The sequence below is a fragment of the Nothobranchius furzeri genome, chromosome 16, assembly GCF_043380555.1.
Source record: "Nothobranchius furzeri strain GRZ-AD chromosome 16, NfurGRZ-RIMD1, whole genome shotgun sequence".
NCBI classification, from domain to species: domain Eukaryota; kingdom Metazoa; phylum Chordata; class Actinopteri; order Cyprinodontiformes; family Nothobranchiidae; genus Nothobranchius; species Nothobranchius furzeri.
The window spans coordinates 39,176,172-39,202,568 of NC_091756.1; the positions used below are offsets into that span (position 1 = coordinate 39,176,172).

The window sequence follows — 26,397 nt, forward strand, 5'->3', positions numbered from 1 at the left end:
CCGGAGTCTCGTCGATCCAGGGTCTGAATGGTACGTTAGCAGAGATGGTCTCTGAAACATCATGATTGTGGGGAGCCATGGGAAGTTGTATCTCGGTGGTGATGAAGCGGCTAGCACCAAGCTCGGTTGCGGGGAAGAGCTGTCCGGGGTCCATAGTTCATCAAGGGTTGACTGAGTGTAGAAACCCATCCTGCTGAGCCGCTAGATCGTCTGGGATGAAATGGTTTCTAGCTGAAAGCTCTTTATAACTAGTGATGGGTGAGTGGCATGGTTTGATGATGCAACCGCCGCTCCTTCTCCCCCTCCTCATGAGGCGGGGCTTGGAATTCCAGCATTTTTTGCACTGTCAGAATGTCTTTCCAGCAGCGGCTGGTACGAAAAAGTGAAGTGATACGATCCCCCACTTCATCTATTTTCTCACACCAGGCCTCCAAAGGTACCACCTGTAAAAGGCGGTAAATACCGCATTCACCATGCAGATTTTCCAGCACAAAAATAGAACTACAATCCTCTCTCACGAACTGAGGCCTTGAAAATCCACTGCCCATCCGAATCCTCCAGCTCCTCCCGTGAAGCGCTGAAAGCTATCACGGCATTCTGAATTTCATCCAATGATGGAAGAGCTTGCGGCCTGTTGCATTTTACAGCCAGACGAGGTCTCCCACAATCATCTTAGTACACCCTGCATGGAACTGCGAGGTTGAGCACTGCCCAGTTGTTGTAGGAGAGAACCGCTGAATGTGATAAATATGGCTTGAGAGGTTTGTCCTCAGCCACATCATGGATTACACAGCTCCTTAGTGTCATAGCTGAACCGGTACCCAAAACTACCGGTATAGCTGTAAGGTTCCAGTGGCCATATTTGCTCCAAGGACTCTTTACAGCCAAAAGGAAGAAGCTGAACTCTACACATGTAGAATGTAGATTTGCGGGGAGCACCACCCCCTGCAGGCAGCTGATGGATCGCTATGGATTTTTCACAGAGCAAGGTCTGTGATAGCGGCGACGGAGTGCCCACGCTTTCCTCTTTCACCTCCTTCTCCTCTCGGGTAGAGGTTGACGCATCAGTTGTAGACACTTCATCCGTCTCTTCTTGCTTCACAGTTTCCTTCTCTTCTCGGGTAGAGGTTGAAGCATCGGTTGTAGACACCATCCATCTCCTCTTGCTTCACCATTTTCTTAGAGGTATTTCTTCAGCCTTTCACCACTCTGATACGTTCTCAGTCTGTTCGCTGAAATGGATCCGAGCTTTTAAAGTGGCAAGCAGGGTTGGCGGGAGGGATGTGGGGTATTACGTATGAAAGGGAGGGGCTGTGGGAACTGTGGGGTTAACACAAAAGAGTTATCAATCCTAACTTGACATAAAGTAGTGCAGATCAAAGCAGATCATCAATAAACATCTTGACAAAAGGGGTCTCACGTATGAAAGGGAAGGGCTGTGGGAACTGTGGGGCTAACACAAAAGAGTTATCAATTCATTTCTTGACATGAAGTGGTGCAGATCATCAATATATATCTTGACAAAAGGGGGACTACAAACAATAACTTCATGCATCATTACACAACAGTCATCAATTCATTTCTTGACATATAGGGTCATTAAAGATCATATCACAAAAGGTCATAAAATAATACAAGTTTGACAGATGGTGGGTTGGGGGAAAGGGTATAAAGGTCATAAAACAATACACCTGTCAAGTTTGACGTAAGGTGGGTTGGGGGAAAGGGCATAAAGGTCATAAAACAATACACCTGTCAAGTTTGACGAAGGGTGGTTTGGGGGGGAAAGGGCATAAAGGTCAAAGAACAACAGACCTGTCAAAAAGCTTGATGAATGGTGTTTCCTTATTTCTCTCTGATGAGCGCTGCTCCAGGCGGCTGCACGCACTGAAGTGAGGAGAGTCCCAACCCTACCTCCCCACCTAGTGGACACTTATGTGTGCATCGTCTGAAGTCTGTCTGCATATCTGTCTAAGGTGTTTTTTTGCATAGCAAAGCTACCCTCGCTGTGGAGGGTAACTCTGAAGAGCCTTTTTTCCCCTCCCCCTGACTCTATCTCTCATATAAACCCTCTTGATCTATAACGGTAGCGCGACTCGGGTTGCGAATGAACACAGTCACCAATTCTTGTCATGTGTCTATGTATGTATGTCTGATCTCAGAATTGTGTGTACTAAAACTCTAATTTCCCTCTGGGATTAATAAAGTACTTTTGAATTGAATTGGATTGAATTGAAAAGTTCTGTGGTTGTTTTCTAATTAAAATAAGCTTCATTAGATTCTGACAGAAGAACATAAAACTTAAAAACGGACATTTGAATTATTTCTAATTGTGAGTGGTGTAAGGAGTGACAAGTAAGCTGGAATGATGTTGACGCACGCGTATTTGGTAAATTATTTTCTTATTTTGGCAAGACTGCCTGGCATAGCTAGTCTTATATCATGCTTATCCTAGCAACACCCAGCAATAGAGACAGAACACTTTTAGAGCATTAGGAGTGATGGTACAGCAAAGACATAAAGCTACAGATATGGAAGCAAGGCATGACTGGGAAAGGTCACTGGACAGAGTAAATTGGAATGAGAAAGGAAATATGTAATCTCTGTGTGTGTGCACACAAAGAGGAGATGCTGATAAGGAGGTGAGTGAGGAGTGAAGGTGATGGGAAGAGCTGGACAAAAATCGTTTTCATCACTTCAGTCCCATAAAAATGTCTTTGTGTTTGCCAAATATGCAGTGAGGTGTGTAAAAGGCCCTGCACCACTATGCTTCATAAGCACTAATGCCAACTCAAAGGACTTTATTCAACTCTTTGTACCAAAAAATGTTGAATTCCATCAAATATGGGGTTCAAATAATTTCTCTTTGCTTTTGACAATAACTATAATACAATAACTATAAATCATATACACCTAAGTTGCTTAATTTAGTAAAAAGGGAAACAGAAGTGGCCTGAGTGTAAGCTCCTGGACAGGTTCGTAGCGACAATTTACCCCCATGACATGTTGTTTTTGAGTACTTGCACTTTAACAAACATGAAAAAGCCTTAAAAACAATATACCATGAATTTAGGTACTGACAGAAATGAAGAAAGATCTTTGATTGTTGAAATGCGAAGAAGTGAAATCATGTTTACAGGATCTGCCATTTGGCATTAGTCTGCACACTCAGGATGTGGTGCTAGAAGTCCTGCCTCCCTCAAATGAATGGGTCACAAACAATGTGGGCGGGGCTTAAACCTTATACTGAAATCGACCAGAAAAAGAAGAAGAAGAAGAAGAAAAAAATAATATAATTTCTATAGCGCCTCTCAATATAGAAAACATGAGGCGCTTCACAAAAACAAAAAATGTAAAAATATAAAAAATAATTTAGAAAATGGTTAAAAATATATTTTAAATGAGCAAAAAATAGACAATTGTGATTAAAAAATGTAAAGAAAGAGAGAGAGTGAATATGAAAGAGGGAAATCAGTGGATCCTGAGGAAGGTGGAATAGGTGGGGAGAGCAGAATAAAGAGAGAGTGGTGAAGAAGGTCATACAAAAGCCAGCTTGAACAAGTGAGTTTTCAGCTGCTTTTTAAAGGAGACCACTGAGTCCACTGATCTCAGGCTCAGGGTGAGTGAGTTCCAGAGTCTAGGGGGCACAGCAGCAAATGATCTGTCACCTTTGGTCTTTAGCCTGGTGCACTGCACAACCAGTAGGCTTTGATTACTGGACCTCAGGGAGCTGCTGGGGGTGTAGGGACTAAGAAGATCACCAATGTAAGACGGTGCTTGTCCATGTGAGGCCCTATAGACCAGAACCAGGATCTTGAAATGAACCCTGAAGTTGACTGGCAGCCAGTGAAGCTGGAGGAGAAGCGGGGTGATGTGGGTGTGTTTGGAGGACTTGGTCAGAAGCCAAGCACAGGCATTCTGAACCACCTGTAGACGGTTCAGGGAGGTTGTGCTTAGACACGTGAAAAGAGACTTACAGTAGTCTAAGCGTGAGGAGATGAAGGTGTGGATAACTGTCTCAAGTTCAGGGCGGGACAGAATGGGACTCAGCTTAGCAATGTTCCTGAGATGGAAGAAGGAAGAGCGAACAAGAGAACTGACATGAGAATCCAGGGTGAGAGCTGGGTCAAAGGTCACGCCAAGATTCCTGATGGAAGGTTTGGTGTGAGAAGCAAGCTGACCAAGAGAGTCTCTGACTTTGGGAACCAGCTTGTCTGGGGCACAGATGAGGATCTCAGTCTTATCTTCATTCAGCTGTAGAAAGTTCCCAGCCATCCAGGTTTTGATAGAGTCTAAGCAGGTGTGTAACAGCTGCAGCTTAGACATCACATGGGGCTTAAAGGAGATGTACAGTTGGATGCCATCTGCATAAAGATGGTAGGAGATTCCTTTGAAGGAGCTCAGGATGTGCTGAAGAGGAAGCAGATAGAGGAGGAAGAGCAGAGGCCCCAGCACAGAACCTTGTGGGACACCATGGGTAAGGGAGGTGGTGGAGGACCTAAACTTGGAGACGGCCACAGAAAAGGAGCACTCAGAAAGATAAGAGGAGAACCACTCCAGAGCAGTTCCTGATAGGCCTACCCAGCCTCTCAGCCTCTCCAGTAGCAGATGATGGTCAACAGTGTCAAAGGCTGCAGTCAGGTCCAGCAGGACCAGAACAGAACAGTCTCTTGCATCACTGTGAGTCAGAAGGTCATTAGAGACCCTAAGAAGAGCTGTTTCAGTAGAATGAGTTCTACGAAAACCTGACTGGAAGCAATCATAAATGTTATGTTCATCAAGAGCAGCTGTGAGTTGTTTAGCCACAACCTTTTCCAAGATCTTGGAGATGAATGGAAGTTTAGAGATGGGTCTGAAGCTGCTATGGAGAGAGGCATCAAGACTTGTTTTTTTAAGAAGCGGGTGGACTACAGCATTCTTAAAGTAAGCAGGGACCTGACCAGAAACTAGAGAAGCATTAATTATAGAGAGCACGCTGGGACTGATGGACTGAAAAGCACTTTTAAACAAAGATGAGGGTAAGATGTCAAGGGGGCATGTAGAGGTCTTCATAGAGATAACTAGTTTGGTTAACTCAGGCAAAGAAACAGGAACAAAGCTATCTAGGATGATGGGCCTGGTTGGAGTCGGGAGTGGCAGTGATAAGGCTGAAGGAGAGATGCTAGATCTAACCTTATTCACTTTGTCCACAAAGAAAGACAGAAAGTTCTCACAGTCTGCAACACAGTGGATGGAGGCTGTAGAAGAGCCAGGGGAGACAATGCTGCTGACAGCGTTAAACAGCACCTTGGGGTTCCCTTTGCTCTGGGACACCAGGTTGGAAAAATAAGAAACCCTAGCATCTCTGACTGCAGAGTTAAAGGATGTCAGAAGATCCTTTAGGTGCAGCAGATGGACGTGGAGACGGGTTTTCTTCCACAAGCGCTCAATTTTTCTGCATTGGTGCTTTAGGCTGCAAAGGTTGTCATTAAACCAGGGAGTAGGGTTCACTGTAGGAACTGATCTGGTTCTGACAGGACAGATGTTGTCCAGAATGGAGAGGCAGTGCTTGTTAAACTGAGAAGTTAAGGAATCTGGGTCGTTATCAGAAGAACAGGGTGGATCAAAAGCAGCAGAAACATTTGTAGCTGTGCTCTCATTAAGAAAACGAGAACTAACCATACGGCGAGCAGGAGGTGGGGACGCAGAAACTGACAAGTTAAAGAAAATGCAATGGTGATCTGAAATATAAATGTCCTCAGGACAAACACTGTCAGCATTTAGACTCAGGGTAAAAACAAGGTCTAGAGTGTGCCCCCTGGTGTGTGTGGAGCCAGAAACATGCAGGGTAAAGCTGAAGGAGTCCATAAGGCTGGAGAAATTCATGGCAAAGAGATCGGAGGGATCATCAACGGGGATGTTAAAGTCACCCACGATCACCAGTCTGGACAGCTTCACAGTGGAGGATAGAAAGTCACTAAACTCTTGAAGGAAAGAACCGTTTGGACCAGGTGGACGATAAACCACAGCACAGCAGAACGGGTCCTTACGCCCGACTTTAATCAGCTGCAGTTCAAAGGAAGCAAAGTGACCAGAGGTTGTAGAGCTACATGGAAGATGGTCACTGAAAACAACAGCTAGGCCTCCACCATGACCAGAACCCCGGGGCTGGCTAAGAAAAGAATAACCACTCGGGCAGAGTTCAATCAGAGCAGAATAATCAGATGTTTGCTGCCAAACTTCAGTCAGAAACAGAAAATCCAGGTTTTTAGGGAGAATTAGATCATTGAGCAGGAAGGACTTATTGTTAACAGAGCGGGTATTTAATAGAGCCATGCTGAGTGAGGTGGAGGAATCAGAAACTACAGAAACAGCTGGAGTTAGTGGACATAAGTTAGCAGGGTTAGAGCCACTGTGTTTATAAAAACCACTTATGGAGGGAACAGGAGGAGAAACCACTGAGGAAAGAGGATAAACAGACCTTAAAAAACTTTGATGGAGAAACGGCGCAGCAACGCGGCCTGGCCGGAATGTGGAAGAGGCGCTCAAGTTGCCAAACAAAGGACAAGAAGCTAGAAGATCACGCCGATGTCTACTAGATAAACCACGCCTTAAGAGAAGTCTTATTCTCACCTGGATTCCTGCTCGTTTACCTCTTTTCCTCCGACGTTTTCCTGGGACCGGATGAACATCGCTGGAGGCACCCTGGTTGGAGTCGTCCTTTGGCTCCGGGCCAGTGCGCCACTCAGATAAACAAACAGGATGGTAAATCCTCGGTGCATCTTGGGCGATCGTGAATGAACGGAAGGACAAAAGAGTCTGGCGATCACAGGAGATGGTAGCAGGGACACGACTAAAGAGGATCGCAGACAGGAGCAAGGTGGAAAAGAGGAGGTTAGTGGAGAAAAGTTTGAAAAAGTGGCCGGTGACCGCGGCTAAGCCAAGTACAGGCGCCATCTTGTTACCCACTGGAAGCGGAAGTGGGAGCTTGTTTTGTTTTAGATTCCACTTTCAGGTTGCATACAGATGTCTAGATTTCTCTTTACTGCTTTCTGTATTTTCATGATCTCAACAGAGGAGAGATGGCAAATGAATAAACAAATAAATAAATACCGGTAATAGAGTTCTGGAGTTTTCATGTTCTAATCTGAGTTTAAGGATTAAACAACATAAAATCTTTGATTAAAATTGTTTCATTTCAAAAGTCCCGTATTGTGATGTCGCATAATGGAAAATTTGTTATTTCAAGTCCTGTTTCAGAAAGTAGAAGTTAGCTGGAGGAGGGGAGGTAGAAAAAAGGCAGAATTTGGAGTTTTACTCTGTTTGCTTTACAACACGGATGTTTTGTCTTCACAAATATCACAAGCCTGAAGGAGTTCTTCCATGTTGTGGGGTTACTACCAACAGTTAGCTTCTAATAGCTGAGAGACTAGCTCGGCTATCTCCTGGAGACTAAATCAACATCAACCTTCTCCATCAATTTTCCGTGTGACGTAGATCTATGTGGCTTTTTCTGACTCGACGTTTCCCTGTCTACTTTCTATTGGCAGCTAATGCAGGAAACAGGGGTAGAAGTCTATTGTCACATTCAGTCTACATGTGAAATTCAGAGTGACCAATCACATGTAAAAACGACAAGTAAAAACAGTTACTCAGTGAACTTGCTCTTTTAAACACCTATAATTTAAGTTATTTATACTGAAATAATGATTCTGAAATACATCCATGTGGACTATCCATAATTGCTAGCATGAATTAAAACTACTTAGTATTGTTAAGTCCGTGTGTCACGGTGTGCCGGTGAGTGGAGCGGAGGTGAGGATCCAAATGCAGGGGAAGCAGGCAGGCAGACAAAATGACCAGAACATTCAAAGGGTTTTAATGAGACACGCAGGACAATGAAACAATGAACCAACAAAACACACAGAACTGAGAGGGTTTAAATACATGAAGGCTGGGAGCTTGGGTGATTAGAAAACGAGAGGCAGTTGGGAGCAATTAACAGGGACATATGACTGAACAGAACGGGGAGACAGGACAGGGTGTGACACCGTGCACCTGGAAAAATGCAGATTTATTTTTTTTCTGCTTGGCAAAGACTGAAACATTTTTCATCCCAAGCAGTAGTAACTCTACTGCTTTTGTCAAAATGTATAAAGCTTGGTTTATGCTTGACACATTCACTTTCCGCTTGGTGATGTGGCTCGCGGCTGGAACGCGCTTCACATCTCGCAGCGTTTATGGTTCGGCTTGTCTCTGCGGTGAGCCAATATTCTCCCAAACTGAACGGGGCAGCATGGAGCTCTATGGCATGCATCCAACACTACACCATAGTAGAAGTAGAAATTACTGTTGTTTACAACATGGCATTTCAGCATTTTAACAGCGTCCTCGCCTTTTCCGACAGTGTGAGCTATTTCTCTCCAAGAATTATTAACAACATGTTGATCACAGTGATCTTTGAGAGCTGAATGATACAAATGTCTGTATTTACGAACCTCTGCCATACTAGTTCTTGCTGGTCTGCCATGTTTTTCCGCGTCCAACCGTCCACGTGGTTAGAAAATTTCCTTGGTGCACGTTGCGGAAATTTCGGGCTGTGCGGAGGCGCGGTGCAGGGGCGTGGTTGTTAAAATGACGCAAAATGACGCAACTTTTCCGCGCGGAGCCATGCGGACCTCACGGACGCGTCAAGCATAAACCAACCTTAAGTTAATCAATTATAATATTAAATATGCTAAACCTTTAGAATGTTTTTGAGTATTTTAGTTATATATTTTTGTTTTCTTTTTCTTTCTGTTAGCCATAAGAGACCTTCTAATGTTGTTGTTGGCATAAATACAATTTGTAAATGTAAGACACTTGAATGGCAGGTGCTCCAGGTGATTACAGAGGAATAGTAATATTTTTGGAGCCATCACCTTGCCCGTAGGTGGAGGAGGTGGAATAAGTATTCATTGTATGTCACTGCTCTATTAGAAGTCCTCTTGAAAGCTGCTGGGTCCACTTAACAATGCAATAAATACTCCGAGGGCGAATGGAAAGACTGTGAGAGAGAGGAGTGAGACATGAAGGAGAGAAGCTGACGGGCTGAAAAAGGCTGGAGAGTGAAGGGAAATGAGACACTCAGCTTGAGAAGATGGAAGGGAGATGGTTATGAAATGATTACAGCAAAGAGAAAGGACTTTGAGTCACTGAGAGAATCATAAAACTCTAGAGACACCTAATGTCACGTTATGTGTCCCCTTGGTCCACAGCCCCTCCTGTTCGTCCTCTGCGTTCTCCTCTTGTGTCCCCTTGTGCTCTGTGTCTCCTTGTGTTCTCCAGCTCCCTCTAGGCTTCCCTCTTGTTTCGTCCTAGTCACTCCCATGTTGTTCTTATTGGTTTGTATTAGTCCCCCTCACCCCTCTAGTCATTAGTTGTTTCTCTTTGCCCTTGGTCTTTAGGTTGAGTTATTTAGTGTTTTATAGATCATGGTTTATCCTCCCCTCTGCTTAAGTTCTTTCCCCATTTAGTTTATTAATGGCACCTGTCTTCCCTCCAGACCTCACTCCTCACACCTGTCACCTGTTCCCCTGATTGCTCCCCTCTGTGTTAAAAACCCTGTCTTGTCCCTCAGTGTTTGTTGGTCCATTATCTTTGTCAGCGTTGTTCTGCACCTCCTCTACTAACTCCAGGTCCTTGCTCATAAATGAGCTTTTGTTTTTGGAATTCAGTTTTCCTAGATTTTTGGCTTGGCTTCCTGCCCTTGGAAATGACTCATCATCCTAATAAAAGGATTTTTTTTTTTTCATTTATTCAACCGCTCCTGTCTGAGTTGTCTGGATTTCTGAATTTTGGGGCCAAACCTCCTGCTCTCAACATGACCCCTAAAAGCAGACTACTCCTAGAAACCTTAGATGTAGCTTGTTATTAGCTTGTTATTAATAACTTCCTCCTCTTTCCTCCTCAGGCCTCTGTGGCATTTTAAGCAGGCCTGGTTGTCAGCAGGGCCTTGGCAAACCTCACTGATTCAGCTTGGACAACCATCTCTTCCCAGTTCCATTTTGTCTTGACAACCATTTGGCTGAATTATGACCTACCCCCACCCCTCCAGCAAGATAGGGCTAACATCTGCTCAGTGATTGGTCCATAAATTTAAGCAGCACTTCACAGCCCAACATTCACACGATGGCCTTAAGATGAAAAGAAAAACAAGACCCGGTCATGTCAGAGTTATTCTAGGTGATGAGCAGCAAAAAACAAAACACAATCCAATTTTTTGTGAGCTGACTCAGGTTTTAAGGTATTTTGTTTGGGATTAATTGGAAGTGCTGAAATATAAAGAAAAAAAGTAGATTTAGGTCAAATTGATGAGAGGGAACATATGCAGCTTTGACATTTTGTATACAGAAAATTGATTCTGTGACAGTGACTTAACTATGACTTGAGACTGATTTGAAGAACTGTATAGCAGTCAGGTTATTGTATGACTGGTGCTGAGAACGGCCTGTAGCTTAATTCAATTGCTGTGTTTTCATGTCAGTTTTATTTCAACTATATCTTGTTTTAATACTTTCCCTTGTTTAATTACGGTACATCACTTTGGTTTAACTTTTATCTTTAACGCTCTACAAAAACAAATTCCACTTGGATTTAAAAATAAGTGCAGCCAAGAACCTGCACATGACAATAGAAGGATTAGGCACAATCCAATCACTACATGAATGGAAGTCAATGACGGTCCTGAACACTGAAGGTAATCTGAGAGTCATCCCAAACCAACATGTTAAAAAAAACACACACAAAGTACCATTCTTGCTTAAAATACTACACTTGCATTGCAAATATTGATCCTTTACATCAGTCAGCCTATTAATCAACTTTACCAAGAAGTCGAAAGCAACCATCCCAGGGCCCGATAACTCCAGCACCATCAGGAAATTTAGGAATCCTGTGTGATAAACACTTAAACGTATGGAACACTTGAGTAATCAATGCATGTGCAGTGGTCTCTAGTAGGAATGAACGCCTTGCAAGTTGTACTCTGAGGTTACAAAGCACCAGTGCACCAGGTTCAGGAATTAGAAGTGAGCCACATTAGAGTTGAGCTTCAGACGGCAGGATTTATGCCACATTCCCAATACTCGCACTTCCACACTTGCGCGCTTCAATTATGCGATCCCCGCCAGGGGTGCGAGTGCATGGGATGTTCCGATTCTCAAACACAGAAGTTGATCATACCCCTTTTGCACCGCTGATCCACACTTCACCCAAGTCTCCATCGATACAGACTTGGGTGAATGGTATTACCCACAATCCATTGCTGTGGGAGCAAAGGGTCAAGAGCCTTTTCTGAAAATATTCTTTTCAAATAAAAGCAGTTCACTTTAGGACGATTAGTTGATGACCTGAATGTTTTAGACAAAGCAGCAATGAATGTAACGGAATTTCAAAGAATTGTTTGGTTGTTTTTTTGAAAGTTTTTAATAAAGTTTTTTTTTTTAAGTAGCACAGCGACCAACATCCCGGCATGCGTTGCAGTCGATGACGCAATTATTAGCACACTGGTGTACCACGCACTCGAAGCCTTACTGCGCAAGTCCTCCAAGTGCACCTCACGGAAGACCGTAGGGCGGAGTGCGATCGGGTCTTGGAGTTCTATTTCCTGACATTTGAACATCTCACCTCTGATCGGATAAGAGTAACACAACTCTACAACTGGCTGTTTGCAGCATTGATGTTTTATTTCCACAAATAACACAAGCCTGAAGGAGTTCTAATATAATCAAAATAATAATTTAAAAATGTGTTTTTAGTGTTCCACAACTTAGGCTCTAGGTCCTGACTGAGGTTGGACACTGTAAGAAAAAAAAAACTTGAAAACAAAACAGAAGTGGATTCTGAAAGTCTTTCTTGACTAAACAGTTTAAAGGAACGTCATCTAAAGGTTAGAACAAACTATTTTTTCTATGCTCCTCATCTTGACCATGCTTCTTCAAATTCAGCCGGACATTTTTTGGATAATCTTGTTGACAGACACATGGCACAGAAAACAAAACCCCACATCGGCTTCTGCATTGATGGTAGATCAAGAAAGCCTGATATAAAACAATTACGCTTTAAACGAGGCTAAAGGTTGGCTAAATAAATATGTAAATGACATTTTTATAGAATTTACAGCAGGATTGATTTATCTTTCTTAAGGATATAAGGTTCACCAATCTAAGCTTTCCAAAGTGGGACAAACTGCATGCTGAGGCTCCAAAGCATTTTCTCCCGCACTTCATCACATAAATTACATTAGAATAAAATTGGATTAAGCTGACGCTGCCTTTTGGAGGGGGAAATGAGCAGCAGCAAGACCACTTAAGTGGAAATGTTTCCAATAAATTACTTTTGTAGACCTTTATGAATGCTAGGAGCAAAAAAAATAAAGAAAAAACAATTCTTCTTTACAGTCTGGAATTCTGATAAGTTTATTAAATTGCATGATAGGCTAAACCGCTGATTGGCCAGTCTGAAACTCATAATCGTTATTATTATTTAAAAGCTTACTATGCAGTTTTTTTAATCATTGTCTTGATCCAGTATGTGCTAAAATGAATGTTTGCATGGTTAATGAAATGTCACTCAGAACCCCACCACCACTGTGGCCAGAATATCACACTTGCAAATTCAGAGTGCCAGTCCGGTCCCTGTATGACTTAGTAAAAGTACAGCTGACATACGTGCATGTTTTGGATCGTAAACAGAGCTGATTTGTTTTATTTATTGATGAACTGCTCCTGTAGACACTAATGATGGCTGAGGAGACATTTCACCAGATAGATTAAGATGTTATAAACACAAATGCACAGCGAGGATGGAGATAAGTTTCATTTTTGGTTTTACTAACTGGACACTAGGGGTTGCTCAAATCAAAGAAAACCACAAAGTCTCTCTTTAAGAAACCCAATAATGGACAAGGACTGCCTTTCACTATTCAAGGAAACTAAACCTTTTCTTTATTTTTTAGGTAAAAATGTGTAGTTGCAGGGGTAGGCAATCCTGGTCCTCAAGTGCCGCGTATCCAGGATGTTTTAGAAGTTTCCCTGCTCCCACACAACTAATTCAATGGTGGAATCACCTGTTTTCAAGCTCCGTAGAAGCTTATTAATCACCTACTTATTAAAATCAGGTGTGTTTGAGCAGGGAAACGGTTAAGCAGGCTGGATTCGACACTCAAGGACCAATATCACTCCACCACATCAGAGTATCTCTGACTCTGAGGTCAAACCAGGTGGGAGACTTGCAGCAGCTTACAGCTGTTATGTAAGACCAGCAGACACCCTGATTAGCTTCGTAAAGCAGAAAAGCACAAGATTAGTCACTGATTAGGATTTACGAACACTCGCGACGCTGAGCACACAACTGAAGTGAAATAAAACTCCTTTGATGTAGGAAATAACTCACATTTTCGTCCCTCTTCAGTTTAAATAGGTATAACTAAGGTGTAGTTGACGCAGGTGTGTTACCTTAGATTCTGGCTGCCTGGGAGCGGCACCCTGTCTACTGAGGTCCCGGTTTCGAGGCTCGGTCTCCTTTTCGCTGATCTCCGTCATCTCGGTTCGAAAAAAATCCCCTGGAGTCCACAGCGACAGAAGGATAAGAAAACTATTCATAAAGGGGTTTGAGCCCGCTACGCTGGTCCTTACACGAACCGGAACAATTTAATGAACACGCCGGTTATCAGCAGCATCTAGCGGTCCCTGAGCGCGAGAGGGGAAAGGGGCTTCTTTTTTCCAGGTTTAAGACTCCGAGTTGGTTCAAATAGGAATAATAACTGTTTCGTAAAAAGAAAATACCCGGCTGTTGTCGGTCTCCGCCGCCTCCAGCCTCTCCTACCGCCTCGCGCACGCATACACATGCGCGCGCGCACTTCTTACAATAACTTTGATTTTGCCGTGGCTGAGTGTTTAGTTGGTCCTGATTGGTCTGACAGAAAAACGCCAGGAAAAGAGAGAAAGGCCTGTTGTGATTGGTTGAGAGGCGATGACGCTCAAAGATGTGGTACAATATTAAAAATAAGACAAACTTGTGCATAATATTACATTCACAATGTCAAAATTTATACCTCAATGTCTCTCGCTGTTACAGAAATGGACATTTAGTTGAGAACCTGTGTTTAAATGTTACAACATCACACGAATTATCTTTATCTGATTGGCTTTTTGATAGTTTTTGAGTCTCTTTCACAAAATTCAGTGTAAATTTGACCCAACGTTCAGAAATGTTATTTTAAAATAGCCAAAATATTTAAAACTGTTGTCGATTTCAACAATACATTAACGTCCCTTTTAAATGTTAACTACTTTGGGCTTTTGTACAATGTTTTGCAATTTTTAAAAATGATTTACTTTGAACCTGGCAGCAAACATGTTGTTACAAACACCTGGTACTACAAACTACACATAGCTGGTGAACTGTTCCTTTCCTCAGAGATATACCTGAAGACGATGTCCAGTTGTCCACTAATGTTTCTCTCCTCCAACACACCAGACTTGAGCCAATTATTCTAGCTCTTTAGTGACCGTTGGTCATTTTTAATCCTGAGGAGAAGAAGTGTTTATGAAATGTGGAGAAATCAGAAGAATTAAGAACATTACAATCTAATTTAGCAGCGTTTTGAGCACAATAATAATCCTGATGAATGCAACCTAAAAAACACTGATACCAGCAATAATTTGCTGTGACAGCTCACTATTATGATTACCAAAATTAGACTTATTTTGGCAAAGGAGGACTGACATCGGGTGCTACCAACATAGACAGAATATTACCTAAACAAGCAAACATTTCCTTGAACCTCATGTGTAAACAAAAGTTACTTTGTCGTGATTAAAAATATTGAATTACACTTCAAATATCATTTTTACGTGTGTTAATTCCTGTTCACTAAGGTGCTATGTGCTATATGTTCAACTATAAATGTTAGCAAAACATAGATAGTTGTTTTAGGATTGTAAAACAACATGATTGTGAGACTTTCAGCCCCACATTGCATCATCTGTCTTAAAAACTACAACATGGCTCCACTTTAAAACAAGTGAATTAGGTGCTAGTTATCATCCATGTCAAAGGTTTCATCTCACTGTTCTATATGCAAAATCTACTCAAACACAAACAAATGAATGCTCAAACCAAAAGGCTGAGGTAAATCCGTGTATCCTCCTTGCTTGTGCAGAAGCTGTTAGAAAAAAGGCTGAACATGTAGGTTAAACATTGCAGGCACATGTAGGTGACTGTAGAGTCCACAGAGAGCACCAGCAGCGCAGCCTGGGTGGCTGATTCAGCACAAAGGACAGCTCCTCTCGCCTCCCTGCCTCTCTCTCTAAAACCGTCTCACAAATTATCGAGCTTCTGTATGAACTGCCTGGTTTCATACTCGCTCTGTGGTATTTCTGTTTTTAACTTTGTTGTGTTTGTAGCAGCATGTGTTCACAGCATTGTTAAATATAGACACAGTCCATTACAAAGCGATGCCACTAATGATTACGACTTTTTGTTGAAGAAGGCATGTCTGTGAATACATTCTGATTCCTAAAAATATACTTTTTCCTCCTGTTAAGTGAAACTATTCTCTCAGAGAAGGAGAAGGCCGCGAACACCACGTTCTAGTTATTTTTATGGCATTTTGTCTGAAACAGTCAAAGCTGGATCCATGCAGTTTGACAGCACCTGCACTTTCTCCATCACCACAACAGTATTTAGTCATAATAAAGCAGGCAATTATGAAAATTTAGGTTTTATTATTTAACTCTGAATGCATAAAAATCAGATGGCCATAAAAGGGCTTCACTAATGGGACTGTGGAACCTTTAACATTAGGATAAAGTGACAGTAATGCTTTAACGCAACACATTAGAAAAGCTGGGATGTGTTAAATATTTAATAAGGATTACAAATTAACATGTACTTGTTTTCATGAGAAAATAGCCTGAACTCAGTCATCTTTTAAAAAAATGCAAACAGATGTGGATAAACATGATGATCACAGAAACAACATGAAAGGCCATTAATAACTAAAAAACCTGTAAAAATCAGACATGGCTTTTGACTCATGGTCCAACAGAAAAAAGAGGAAAAATGAACAAAGCTGGTCTTGAACTGCTGCTGCTTGCATCCATTTTGCAGCATCATTTTGTATTAACCGGATGAGACGGAGACTTTGATGCTTTACTTAAAATAAACATCTCACTCACTTTTTCTCTCCTTATATAAACACGGATCAAATCCATGCTCGAACGTACGAGACTAGTAATTTTTTACACGTTTAATTAGTTTAATGTTACAATCATCAAATAGTTAAATTCTTATGAACAAAACAACAAACATAAGTAGGACAGCCGTTGGTTTGCCATAGTTACACAAAGATTTACAACCAAAAAAGTCATACTGTATTTTATTCTTGTCCCTTCCGTCTCTCTCCCTGAAGCTCCAGGTGACTTACCACATTTTCTCAGCTGTCACCTATAATATACAACGCATCATTAACTGCACATCATCCACTAATGTGTATTTTGAGTGAAGAGTATTTGGTGTGTGTGTGTGTGTGTGTGTGTGTGTGTGTGTGTGTGTGTGTGTGTGTGTGTGTGTGTGTGTGTGTGGTGTGTGTGTATTTTCTTAAGTGCAGGACTCAAGAGGGGACAGGATTAGGGCCCCGTCCCTGCAATGCACAGGACCTAACATGTCGTCTTCCTGGGTTTTAATTGCGTCGCCTGATGGGTCTCATGTGAAGCTGGCTGCTGCTGGCCTCAGTTCAGTAAAAATCCCTCTCAACAGCTCTAACAGCGGGACGATTGAAGTTTGAAACTGTTTAAAGAGATGGTTCAGATATTTTAAAGTGGGCTTCTGTGGAAACTTCTTATGTGTTGTAGATAGAAAAAACAGAAATATGTCTTGTGATCTCATTGATGAACTAATGGGTTATCTTATCAGGGTCAAGATTCCAGCAGAATTCTATAATCTTTAAAAGTAATAACTCCATTCTAAAAAAAAACACAGATTACCCCATATCCTTTATCTTTCCTGTACATTCAGTAATTGCAGTCTGATACAGCAAACAACCTTGCCAATGCTAATGTTATCTTTCTCTCATTTACTTCAAAAGAAGAGATGGTAAAAGTAAATGAAGTACATCTAACGCAGCCTTGGGGACGTATCCTGCAGGGGGCCAATGAGTCTGAGTAAACAAAACATCAGAATCCATCTGCCTAATGCTGCATTAGAAGACATGCATGAAACAGACGATGGTGGCTTTATCAAGATAAATATAATATAAAGAATCTGAAATAGCATTATACAGAGGTAAAGTAGCTCAGATGTACAGATGAGAACTTCAGAATTAATGATTAAAATGATGAATTACACTTTGTTTAGCCTTAAAGGTGTGGTTTACTCATTTGTCAATACATTTGCAGTGTTCTCTATGTAAACCAATGCCTTTTGAGTCATTAAAAAAGCTATGATGTTCCTGTTCTGAGATGCAGAGGATAGCTGGTGCAGAGGTGGGCTGAAAACAGCAAGACTACTAATTATTATTAATGATATGCACACAACTCACTTCTGATTGGCTAACAGAACGCCTTCAGCCATGTTGCAAAGTCACTATCACCAAGACACTCGCTGCAATAAAATAAAATAAAAGCTGTACCGTGGGCGAGCGCGAGTCAAGATGGGCGAGGCCATGCATGCAAATTCACAGTGTGACAAAGATATGTGAGGATTTTCAAAACCTAACATTTCACGGTTTATTTTCAAGAAGACTGTTTCATGTTTAGCCTGCATGAAAAACTCTGAGTGACCGATTATAATCAGAAATAATAATTATAAAATAGTTTTTCAGTCAATCACACCTTTAAACCTAAAAAGGAACAAGTTCCAATTTCAATAGTAGTTAAAAACTTCTGTACATGTAAAGAAAAATTTGATACAAAAAGCACTGTGGATTTAAAAATAATAATAATGTAAATGTTTCTCTCACATTTACCTCAAAACATCCAAGATCTTACAAAAAATGTAGAAAACTTAATTTTCTAACTCCCTGCCAAGAGTGTTGGACAGAAATTACTGACAATAAACTAAGTAATTAACTGTCGAAGTGGCTGCAGCATTAAACGAGCTGGAGTGCTGCTGCATAGCTAATTAAAAACGATGCGCGAAGCCTCTTGTGGCTCCAGGGGGAGCTACAGCAAGTCAGCAAAGGTTGGAGCTGAAATTCTTTGGAAAAGCAGCATAATCTGTGAGCTCATCCTTCATTTGCTCTGGCAGGGCATGGCTGGACCCCCTCCCATCCAAACAGATGTCCCTTCCAGGACAGGACCAGCTTATCTAATGCAGCTGCTGCTCATTTTACCCTTACCCTTTAAATATCTATCTTAATAGTATTAGATGTTAACTAACAATCTGAATCTTGTTTATAATCTTTTAACTTAGCTGCAGCTCCGAGACCAGAGGTAAAAAAAAATTATAAAAAAAAATCAGAACAGACCAAGCCTTGGGTCTTGAAAGTCACACAAGATCATTTTTAAACTTTAAGCTAGAGATTTAACAATCATATCAGTGACTGTTGAGTTAGAAACTAGACAATTTCATATCTGACACCAATATGCAGCCTTCTGATGGCCAGATGCTGCACTTAACAATTTTTGTGGAAGGGTTGGTGTTCTAGGGGGTGCTCTTATACCTGCATTACAGCTGTTGCCATTATACCTACTGAACACTGGAAGCAAAAGCGGCGCGGAACTACAGCGAAACGGTTTACTCGCGACAATCACAGCACTCAAGTGCACACCGGGAGAGTCTCAGCACCGAAGCAGCTTCTCTGTCATGCTCGTCGCTCGACCTGCGAGATCACAAAGGGCTGCATGGTGGCGCAGTGGTTAGCACTGTTGCCTCGCAGCACGAAGGTCGCAGGTTCAAAAAACTCGCCTTTCTGCGTGGAGTTGCGTGTTCTCCCCATGCATGCGTGGGTTTCCTCCGCGTACTCCGGTTTCCCCCACAGATCACAACATGCCCTATAGGTTATAAAAATTGTACGTCGCTTTGGATAAAAGCGTCTGCGAAATGAAATGAATAAACAAAATCCCTCGAGACTTCCGCCAACCTCCCCGCGGGATCACAGGATCCCTTGAGACTTCAAAGTTTACGGGTTGTCTCACAAGTTTGTGAGTAAATAAGCCGTTAGGTCACACGTAAGCTTCAAATATATGAAATTGCATCGCTGCAATACTTTTATTTTGAAAATTACCAAGGATTTTACACTAAAACCGTGTGTGATTTCCTGTCTAGCCCTATATTAGCTGTGGTAATTGACGCATCCCAGAAGCGGCTTGTGGAGAAAATAGAACCCGATCCTAGCCCTTAACTGCACGGGGCGGCGTGAGACACGTCAGTCACGGCTGATTTGTGATACTCCATAGACTATAATGGATTCTATTTGAAGTGGTGTCATTTCGCTGCCGTTCCGCGCCGCTTTGGCTTCCAGTGTGCAGTAGGGGTTTCTCTCTTACTTTAACTTCCAGGCTCTGCCATGATGCCAGCAACAAGCAAACTTGTTCTTTTTCTTCTTGAGCTTTTTATTGTCGATCAGCAAACTGAAAAAGCTAACTGTACATAAAATAGCTAACAGTCATAATGCATGTATAGGAGCACCCCCTAGAGCAGGAGTGGGGAACCCTGGTCCTCGAGGGCCGGTATCCTGCATGTCTTTGCTCCAGCACTCCTGATTCCGTGGTTGATTCACCTGTTCAGCAGCTCAACAAGCTCTGCTCATCAAGCTCTGCAGAAGCCTGTTAATCACCCGCTGATTGAAATCAGGTGTGTTGAAGAAGGGTTGAAACTAAAATATGCTGGATACCGGCCCTCGATGGACCAGAGTTCCCCACCCCTGCCCTAGAGCACTTACCCTCTCCACAAAACTGTCAAGTGCAGTATCTGCCCATCAGAGGGCTACAGAGTGGAGTCAAAAATTAAACTGGTCAAGTTTCTAACTCCACAATCACTGAAATCAATGTTAAAGTTCTCGCTTAAAGTTTAAAAAACTATTCAGTGTTATTTTAAAGATCTGGAAAAAATCTTTGAGCTTTTTTTTCTCCACCCAAAAAGTGCAACATGCACATTAGAAGCTATGTGTACAAAGCTGGGTGTCATGATGTAATTCTGAGTTCCTGTAGAATGAGCACTGGTCTTTGTAAAAGTCCACTGGGTTGCAAGGGAGAGGACGGTCACCACCAGTTGTCTCACACACACAGTCAGAAGCATCCTAGTCTGAGCCACACACGAACTGGAATGCCAATCTTCGTGCTCTGCAGTATCAGTGCGTAGAGCTTAAGAAAGCTGCAAATTTCCATGAAAAGAAAACTGGATGCACCGTAGCTAAGCTGCCAAGAGCTACATGCTTTAAAAATATTTCAAAGAATCTGAATATTTTAGGGGTTCAGAAAATAGAATTGAAATCACACATTTCCTGTCTCATGAGGCAGAAAAAAACCTAAAGCTATTCAGACTACCTGAAGTTGCAGTTTATGAGCCTACGAGGTGAAAGAAAACCATCCCTTTTCTGTTCATTAAAGAAAAATCTTGTTTGAAAGTGTTTGATGTGGTGAAAATGTACAGATCAGAGAACAATCTGGGTCACACATTAAAGAAGCTAATCCTGATAGGAGACATTTCTCTCTTCATGAAACCAACGACTACTTACTGATGTCTAAAAGAGTCTCGTCTTTTATTTAATGCTTAGGTTTTTCACTGTAAGCTGGATCCACATGACCCACTTATTTCTGGATCTTCTATATCTTTGCTGCATGACAAAAAAAGAATAAAGGATAAAGAGCAGAATGGCAGTGTGTGATGACAATGTGAAAACCGAGTTCCTATTTTAAGCTGTTGGCAGCTTTTTGACACTCTGGCTTAATAATATGACATAAAAAAAGAGTTGTACAATCCAGGTTTTTAAAATGTCAGAAAAAGTAATCGTGGAACAAAAACAACACAGTAAAAAAATGGAGCAAACTCGCACGCTTTGAGGTTTTAAATTAGCAAACGTCATTTAAAGGGACTTTACGGGCTTTTGAATTTTTATGCTCGCGATTGCCCCCTCAGGCCAAAAGCATAACGGCAGCTTCAACAGTAGGCTCGTGCACGAGGCGCGTGTGCTGTACGTGCACACTCCTTAACAAAAATAACAGCTGAGACAGTCCCGTGTGTGTGTGTGTGGCCCGGAGGACAGAGGACAGGAGAACGCACAGCTAATTAATTAAATAATTTGGTTCTGTACCTTTCTCTTCAGCACAGCCGAAAAAGGTTTAAGATGGGTCAGTCCTCCTGTATGCTCAGATCATTCCCTTCCCTTGCTTGAAAAATTGTTCCAAAATGAAAGTTGAACCCACATCTTTTTTATCTGTGAATTCAAAGCCGTTCGGCGAGTCTCAATTAAAAATTTGGGCATCTTACTGTAAAAAAAATACCATTAATGTAAAAAAGAAACTCTAAATAAATTATATTCCCAACCAGAATCGAACCCAGATCTTTAGCACACAAGTCTGATATCTTTCCAGATGAGCCAAAGCACCAGTAACATCCTTTGTTTCTGTAACATTTATATCCTTGATGACAACTGAAACAACATTCAAAGAACGGTTTGTAGCAAAAATGGCTATTTTGTTGCTAATTTGCAGGAAATATCTAGAAGAAAGTAGCTAAGGGTCCTCAGAAATGTAGCTAGGTTCATCACTAGGCGTTAGGAACAGCGACAAAGTCGCTGAGTTGGCACTACCTCTCTCTCTGCTGCTAAAGCTACAGATAACAAATGCTACGGGCTATGCCTGAGCGTGAACGCGCGTGAAGCAGCCTGCTCGACCCAAGCAGCTCTCTTTTTCTGTGATTTTACAAAAAAATAGGCAATCACAGTAAAAATGCCAGGGCTCATTCTACAGGACCAGGGCATTGCAGGAGAATGTATGAAGAAGAAATTTATTATTTCTATAAATGTTTTGGCTGTCAAACTTCCATAATGCCCCTTTAAATGTTATTCCAAACCAAGGATTTCTTTTTTTAATTCATTATTAAAATGTTCATGATGTATTCAAATGATATGTCATGCAATGTTTATACCACATTCTCTCATGACAGCACATAGAAATTTAATCCCCCCCTTTGGCTCACAGTTTATGTGTGATACTTACATGCAAGTTAAACATTTTACATGTTCTGCATCCTGTTGCCAAATTACCAGGGTGCGAATAAAAGGAATGGCATTTTTCAAAGAGTTTAGGGTGTTGAGATAGTCAGATAGTCAAACAAACACACCCAAATGTGGAGTAGAGGCCCAACAAGTCTAGCTGTAATGATATTTATTTGAGGAGAATAAGATATTAAATCATCCAGTATGCTACATATACAGTATGGCTCATGGGGAGCTGTTGTCTATCTCCAGAAATCACTAGATAAAAGGCTGGGGACATCCTGGACAGGTCACCAGCCCACAGCAAGGACACACAAAGAGACAGACTACCATTCACACACCTAGCATGTAGCCTCAATGGAGCCACAGCAGGCCTGGAAGACGCTGACAGAGGATGAGCTGCCATACGTGCCACCAGCAGGCAAGGAGGGTTAGGTGTCTCGCCCAAGGGCACAATGACTGAGGCAATCTGAGCAGGGTGTGAACCCACAAACCTCCAGTTACGGGGCAGGCACTTGACTCCTCTGCCACTGTTGCTCTAAAACAGGGCTATTCAAGTCCGGGTCTCGAGGACCAGCATCCAGCACATTTTAGTGGTTTCTCTGGTCCAACACACTAGATTCAGTGGTTGAGTCACCTGTGCAGCAGTTATTCAGAAGAGCAGAACCCGTTAATCACCTGCTGATTGAAATCAGGTGCGATGAAGCAGGCTTAAAACCAAAACGTGCTGGATACCGGCCCTCAAGGCCCGGCATTGAACAGCCCTGCTCTAAAAGATGTGTAAACTCAGGGTGAAAGAGATTATAGGTGTTATGATTTATTCCTCTTATGTATCAAAATAACAAGAACAAGAATTGAAAATATAATAACATTTTTGGCATACCTGTAAAATGTTGGAGACAAATTATGTTTATTTGCAGAAATATATTATACACAATTGAAAAGACAAAATAAGAATTCAAAAAACTTTGCAGGACGGGGAAAAGCCAAAGTGGCTTATCCGAAGCCTCCCTCATAAAACTTTAAAAGAACAATGTCACTGAAAACAGACAACAACAAAACAAACTGGTAACAAATCGTAATAGAAAAATAAAAAATCATGAACAACAACAAAATAAACACAAAGCAAGTGGAAGTCAAATAAAGAGTAGATTACTAATTATGCTAACACTTTTGTTTTAAATGCACCTACTGATGTACAGTTAGTTGTCAAATGGGAAGAATGATCCCACAAATTTGAGCCTCTATAGCGGATGGAAAATTGTCCTAGACAAGAAAGACATTTCGGGCATGAAGACATAAATGAAAGGGTTAATTAGCTTCAAAATAACGTACTAAACTGTTTAGGTATAATGACATTACTAAATAACATTTTATAAATGAAGACGCATCTTTGAAGAGTGTTTGCTTGATAAATTGTCAGTATGTTTAGACTGTGAAATAAAGGAACAGAAGATGCACGTAGATCTAATCTACTAACCATTCAAAAAAAGTATTTCTGAAGAAATAGAATCTTGTCCATAGCAGTCGAGAATACCACCCCAGATCACATTACAGTATGACAGAGTAGGATACACAAGACTACAGTATAAAGACATTTTGTAGTAACAAAATGTCTCACTGCTCTTTTATACCGCTTAACTTATTGATCTTTTTACTGACATAATCAACATGTCATTTCTAATTAAGTTCCTAATCGAAAATAAAACCCAAAGATTTTACAGGTGGTATCTGCAGCAGTTCAGTAGCTTCAATTTTGATTTGGTTTACATCTTTGTTGTATGGCTTTTTCCCACAAAAAAATTACAACATTTTATGAATTTTTTTAAGGATAATTTATTCAATTAGAACAATAGGCAGCTAAACCATAAATAACTTTCTCAAACAATGTATCAAAATTCGAGTGAGATACAACTAAAGTCATGTCATCTGCAAACATAATAGGAGATAGAGTGTCAAAACATTAAAAACATCATTTCTATAAATGAGGAACAGCAGAAGACCCACAATAGAACCTTGTGGAACCCCACAACAATGAAAGCTGTTAGAAAAACATCTATTGGCAGAGACAGACTGACTTATGTTAGAAACATAATTACAAAACCATTTGTAACTGGTATTTCCAATATCAGTTATTTAACAGTATTTTATGATTTTCAGAGTCAAATGCTTTAGAAAAGTCTAAAATGATACCACCTGTTGTAATTGTATTTTCAAGTGCAGGTGAAACTCTGTTAGTCAGGTTGAGTAAAGCCATATTAAAGTTCCCACAGACAGAAATGAGACTCATCCAGTCAAAGCTGCAATAGCAAATCTACAAAACAAGCAAGCTTTTATACACAAATATGGTCGCAGGACTCTTACCCTTCCAGTCAGCTATCATCTCTGGGCCACGTCTGCTTGATGCCAGAAACTTGTGATGCCAGAGGAAACGAGATAGTGCCAAACACCAGTCGCCATTTTCTAGGTCCAAACGTCTGTGTTCTTCAAATGGTGTTTTTCTTTTTAGGACTCTGGTAGTTTGTCCTAAATTTTGAAGTTGTAGCAGCTGGCTGAGGCAGTGGTTAGAGCTGTTGCCTTGCAGCGAGAAGGTCCTGGGTTCGCTTCCCAGCCTGGGATCTTTCTGCATGGAGTTTGCATGTTCTCTCTGTGCACGCGTGGGTTCTCTCCGGGTACTCCGGCTTCCTCCCACAGTCCAAAATCATGACTGTTAGGTTGATTGGCCGGTCTAAGTTGTCCTTAGGTGTGAGTGTGTGTGTGCATTATTGTTTGTCCTGTGTTGCCCTGCGATGGACTGGCTCTCTGTCCAGGGTGTACCCCGCCTGATTGCCCATTGACCGCTGGAGATAGGCACCAGCCCCCCCTCAACCCTACATGGACAAGCGGGTTCAGAAAATGGATGGATGGATGGATGGAGCAGCTGGCTGTTTCTCCTTCTCTGATATTACTGAGCGGAGAACCTCTCACACCAGTGGTTCTATTGCTAAATGTGTGGGTGTTTAATGAATGGAGGACCCAGGAACGTGCGATGGTCCGAAAACTGGATGGTCCAGTGGTTGCTTTTGGTCTGAACCTTCACTCATTAACTGACAGCCGTTTTCTGATCAAAAAAGCCCCTGGCTTTAAAATGCCCCAGTCCAACGGAATAAAAAACCAGTGCAAATGCTGACGTGTTCGCAGGAGCTTTTTTTCTAGAGAGCAAATGATAGATTATCAGCCGCAGTGACTCAGTGAAAAAGAGGAGACATGGAAAAATAAAGGGCTTGGCAGGAAGTATGGACAGCTGGCAGGAGAGGCAGTGGGGTTTGTGTTTGACATGCCAGAGAGCGTTGGCGCTGCCACATGCTGACTCACACCTCAGGCCTGGAGGGACGGACGATCAGAGGCATGCACAACTCCTATTGGAAAAAATCTAGTTAAACACACAAATCACATGATCCACTCAGCCACCGAAGGAGCCCTTCACCATCCGACAACGGTTACTTTAATTTAACATGTGGAGGAAAGAATTTAGCATCTGATGACTTAATTTTCTGTTCCATTTCAGACTGAATCCACTGATTAAATTATTGAAATACAATATCTCCCCTGGCTGAGCTTCAAAGGAAAGAGCATGCTGTGAGATATTGTTATAAAGCAAAATTTTAGAAATTTTTAATAAAAAATGCATTTTAGAACAAAAGCACCAGAATCGAACCCTCAGCTTTTCCACTTTAAGGTGATTTTATTTAGTTTTGTGTTGCGTCACCATTTAAAAATTGCATTTTGCATGTACTTAGGTCATTTTTAATGCATTTAGTAAACAGAATAAATCAGTAAGGAGGCGTACTTTTACTCTCATAAAAAACTGCATTTTAGGTTTGAATGAATTCCTGTCAGGATTCTGGCTCAAAACAAAACAACCACAACAAAACATTTCTGTTGTCGCAACATATTTGTGAACAGAGGCAAACCTCTCCTCGCAGATTTGCTGATGTTTCACCAGCAGTACAGTTTTTACAGCCACTCACTTCGACTTGCCTCAGCATAAATCTGAAGCTTCCTACAGTTTGAGGCTTTTTCTTCAGAACAGCACTTTAAAAAGACCTGCAAGGCCACACGGCCATAAATTGCTCCCAAAAGGTAACAAAGTCAAGCAGTAAAAACCCCGCACTGCTTTTTTTTTCTTCTTTTAAGAAATTCAAACGAGCTTAAGGGAGTAAAATTGATGATGA

General features: G+C 41.6%; 1 protein-coding gene across 1 annotated transcript in view; it reads right to left on the bottom strand.

The window, feature by feature from the left end:
• Window positions 1–13,900, bottom strand: part of LOC107387584 (SH3 and cysteine-rich domain-containing protein 2) — a 59,977-nt gene extending 46,077 nt beyond the window's left edge. Inside the window, exon 1 of the mRNA XM_015962640.3 lies at window positions 13,476–13,900. Within this exon, the coding sequence (XP_015818126.3) occupies window positions 13,476–13,622 (147 nt within the window). The 5' untranslated portion in view covers window positions 13,623–13,900. The remainder of the gene's footprint in view (window positions 1–13,475) is intronic.
• Window positions 13,901–26,397: the final 12,497 nt, after the last annotated feature.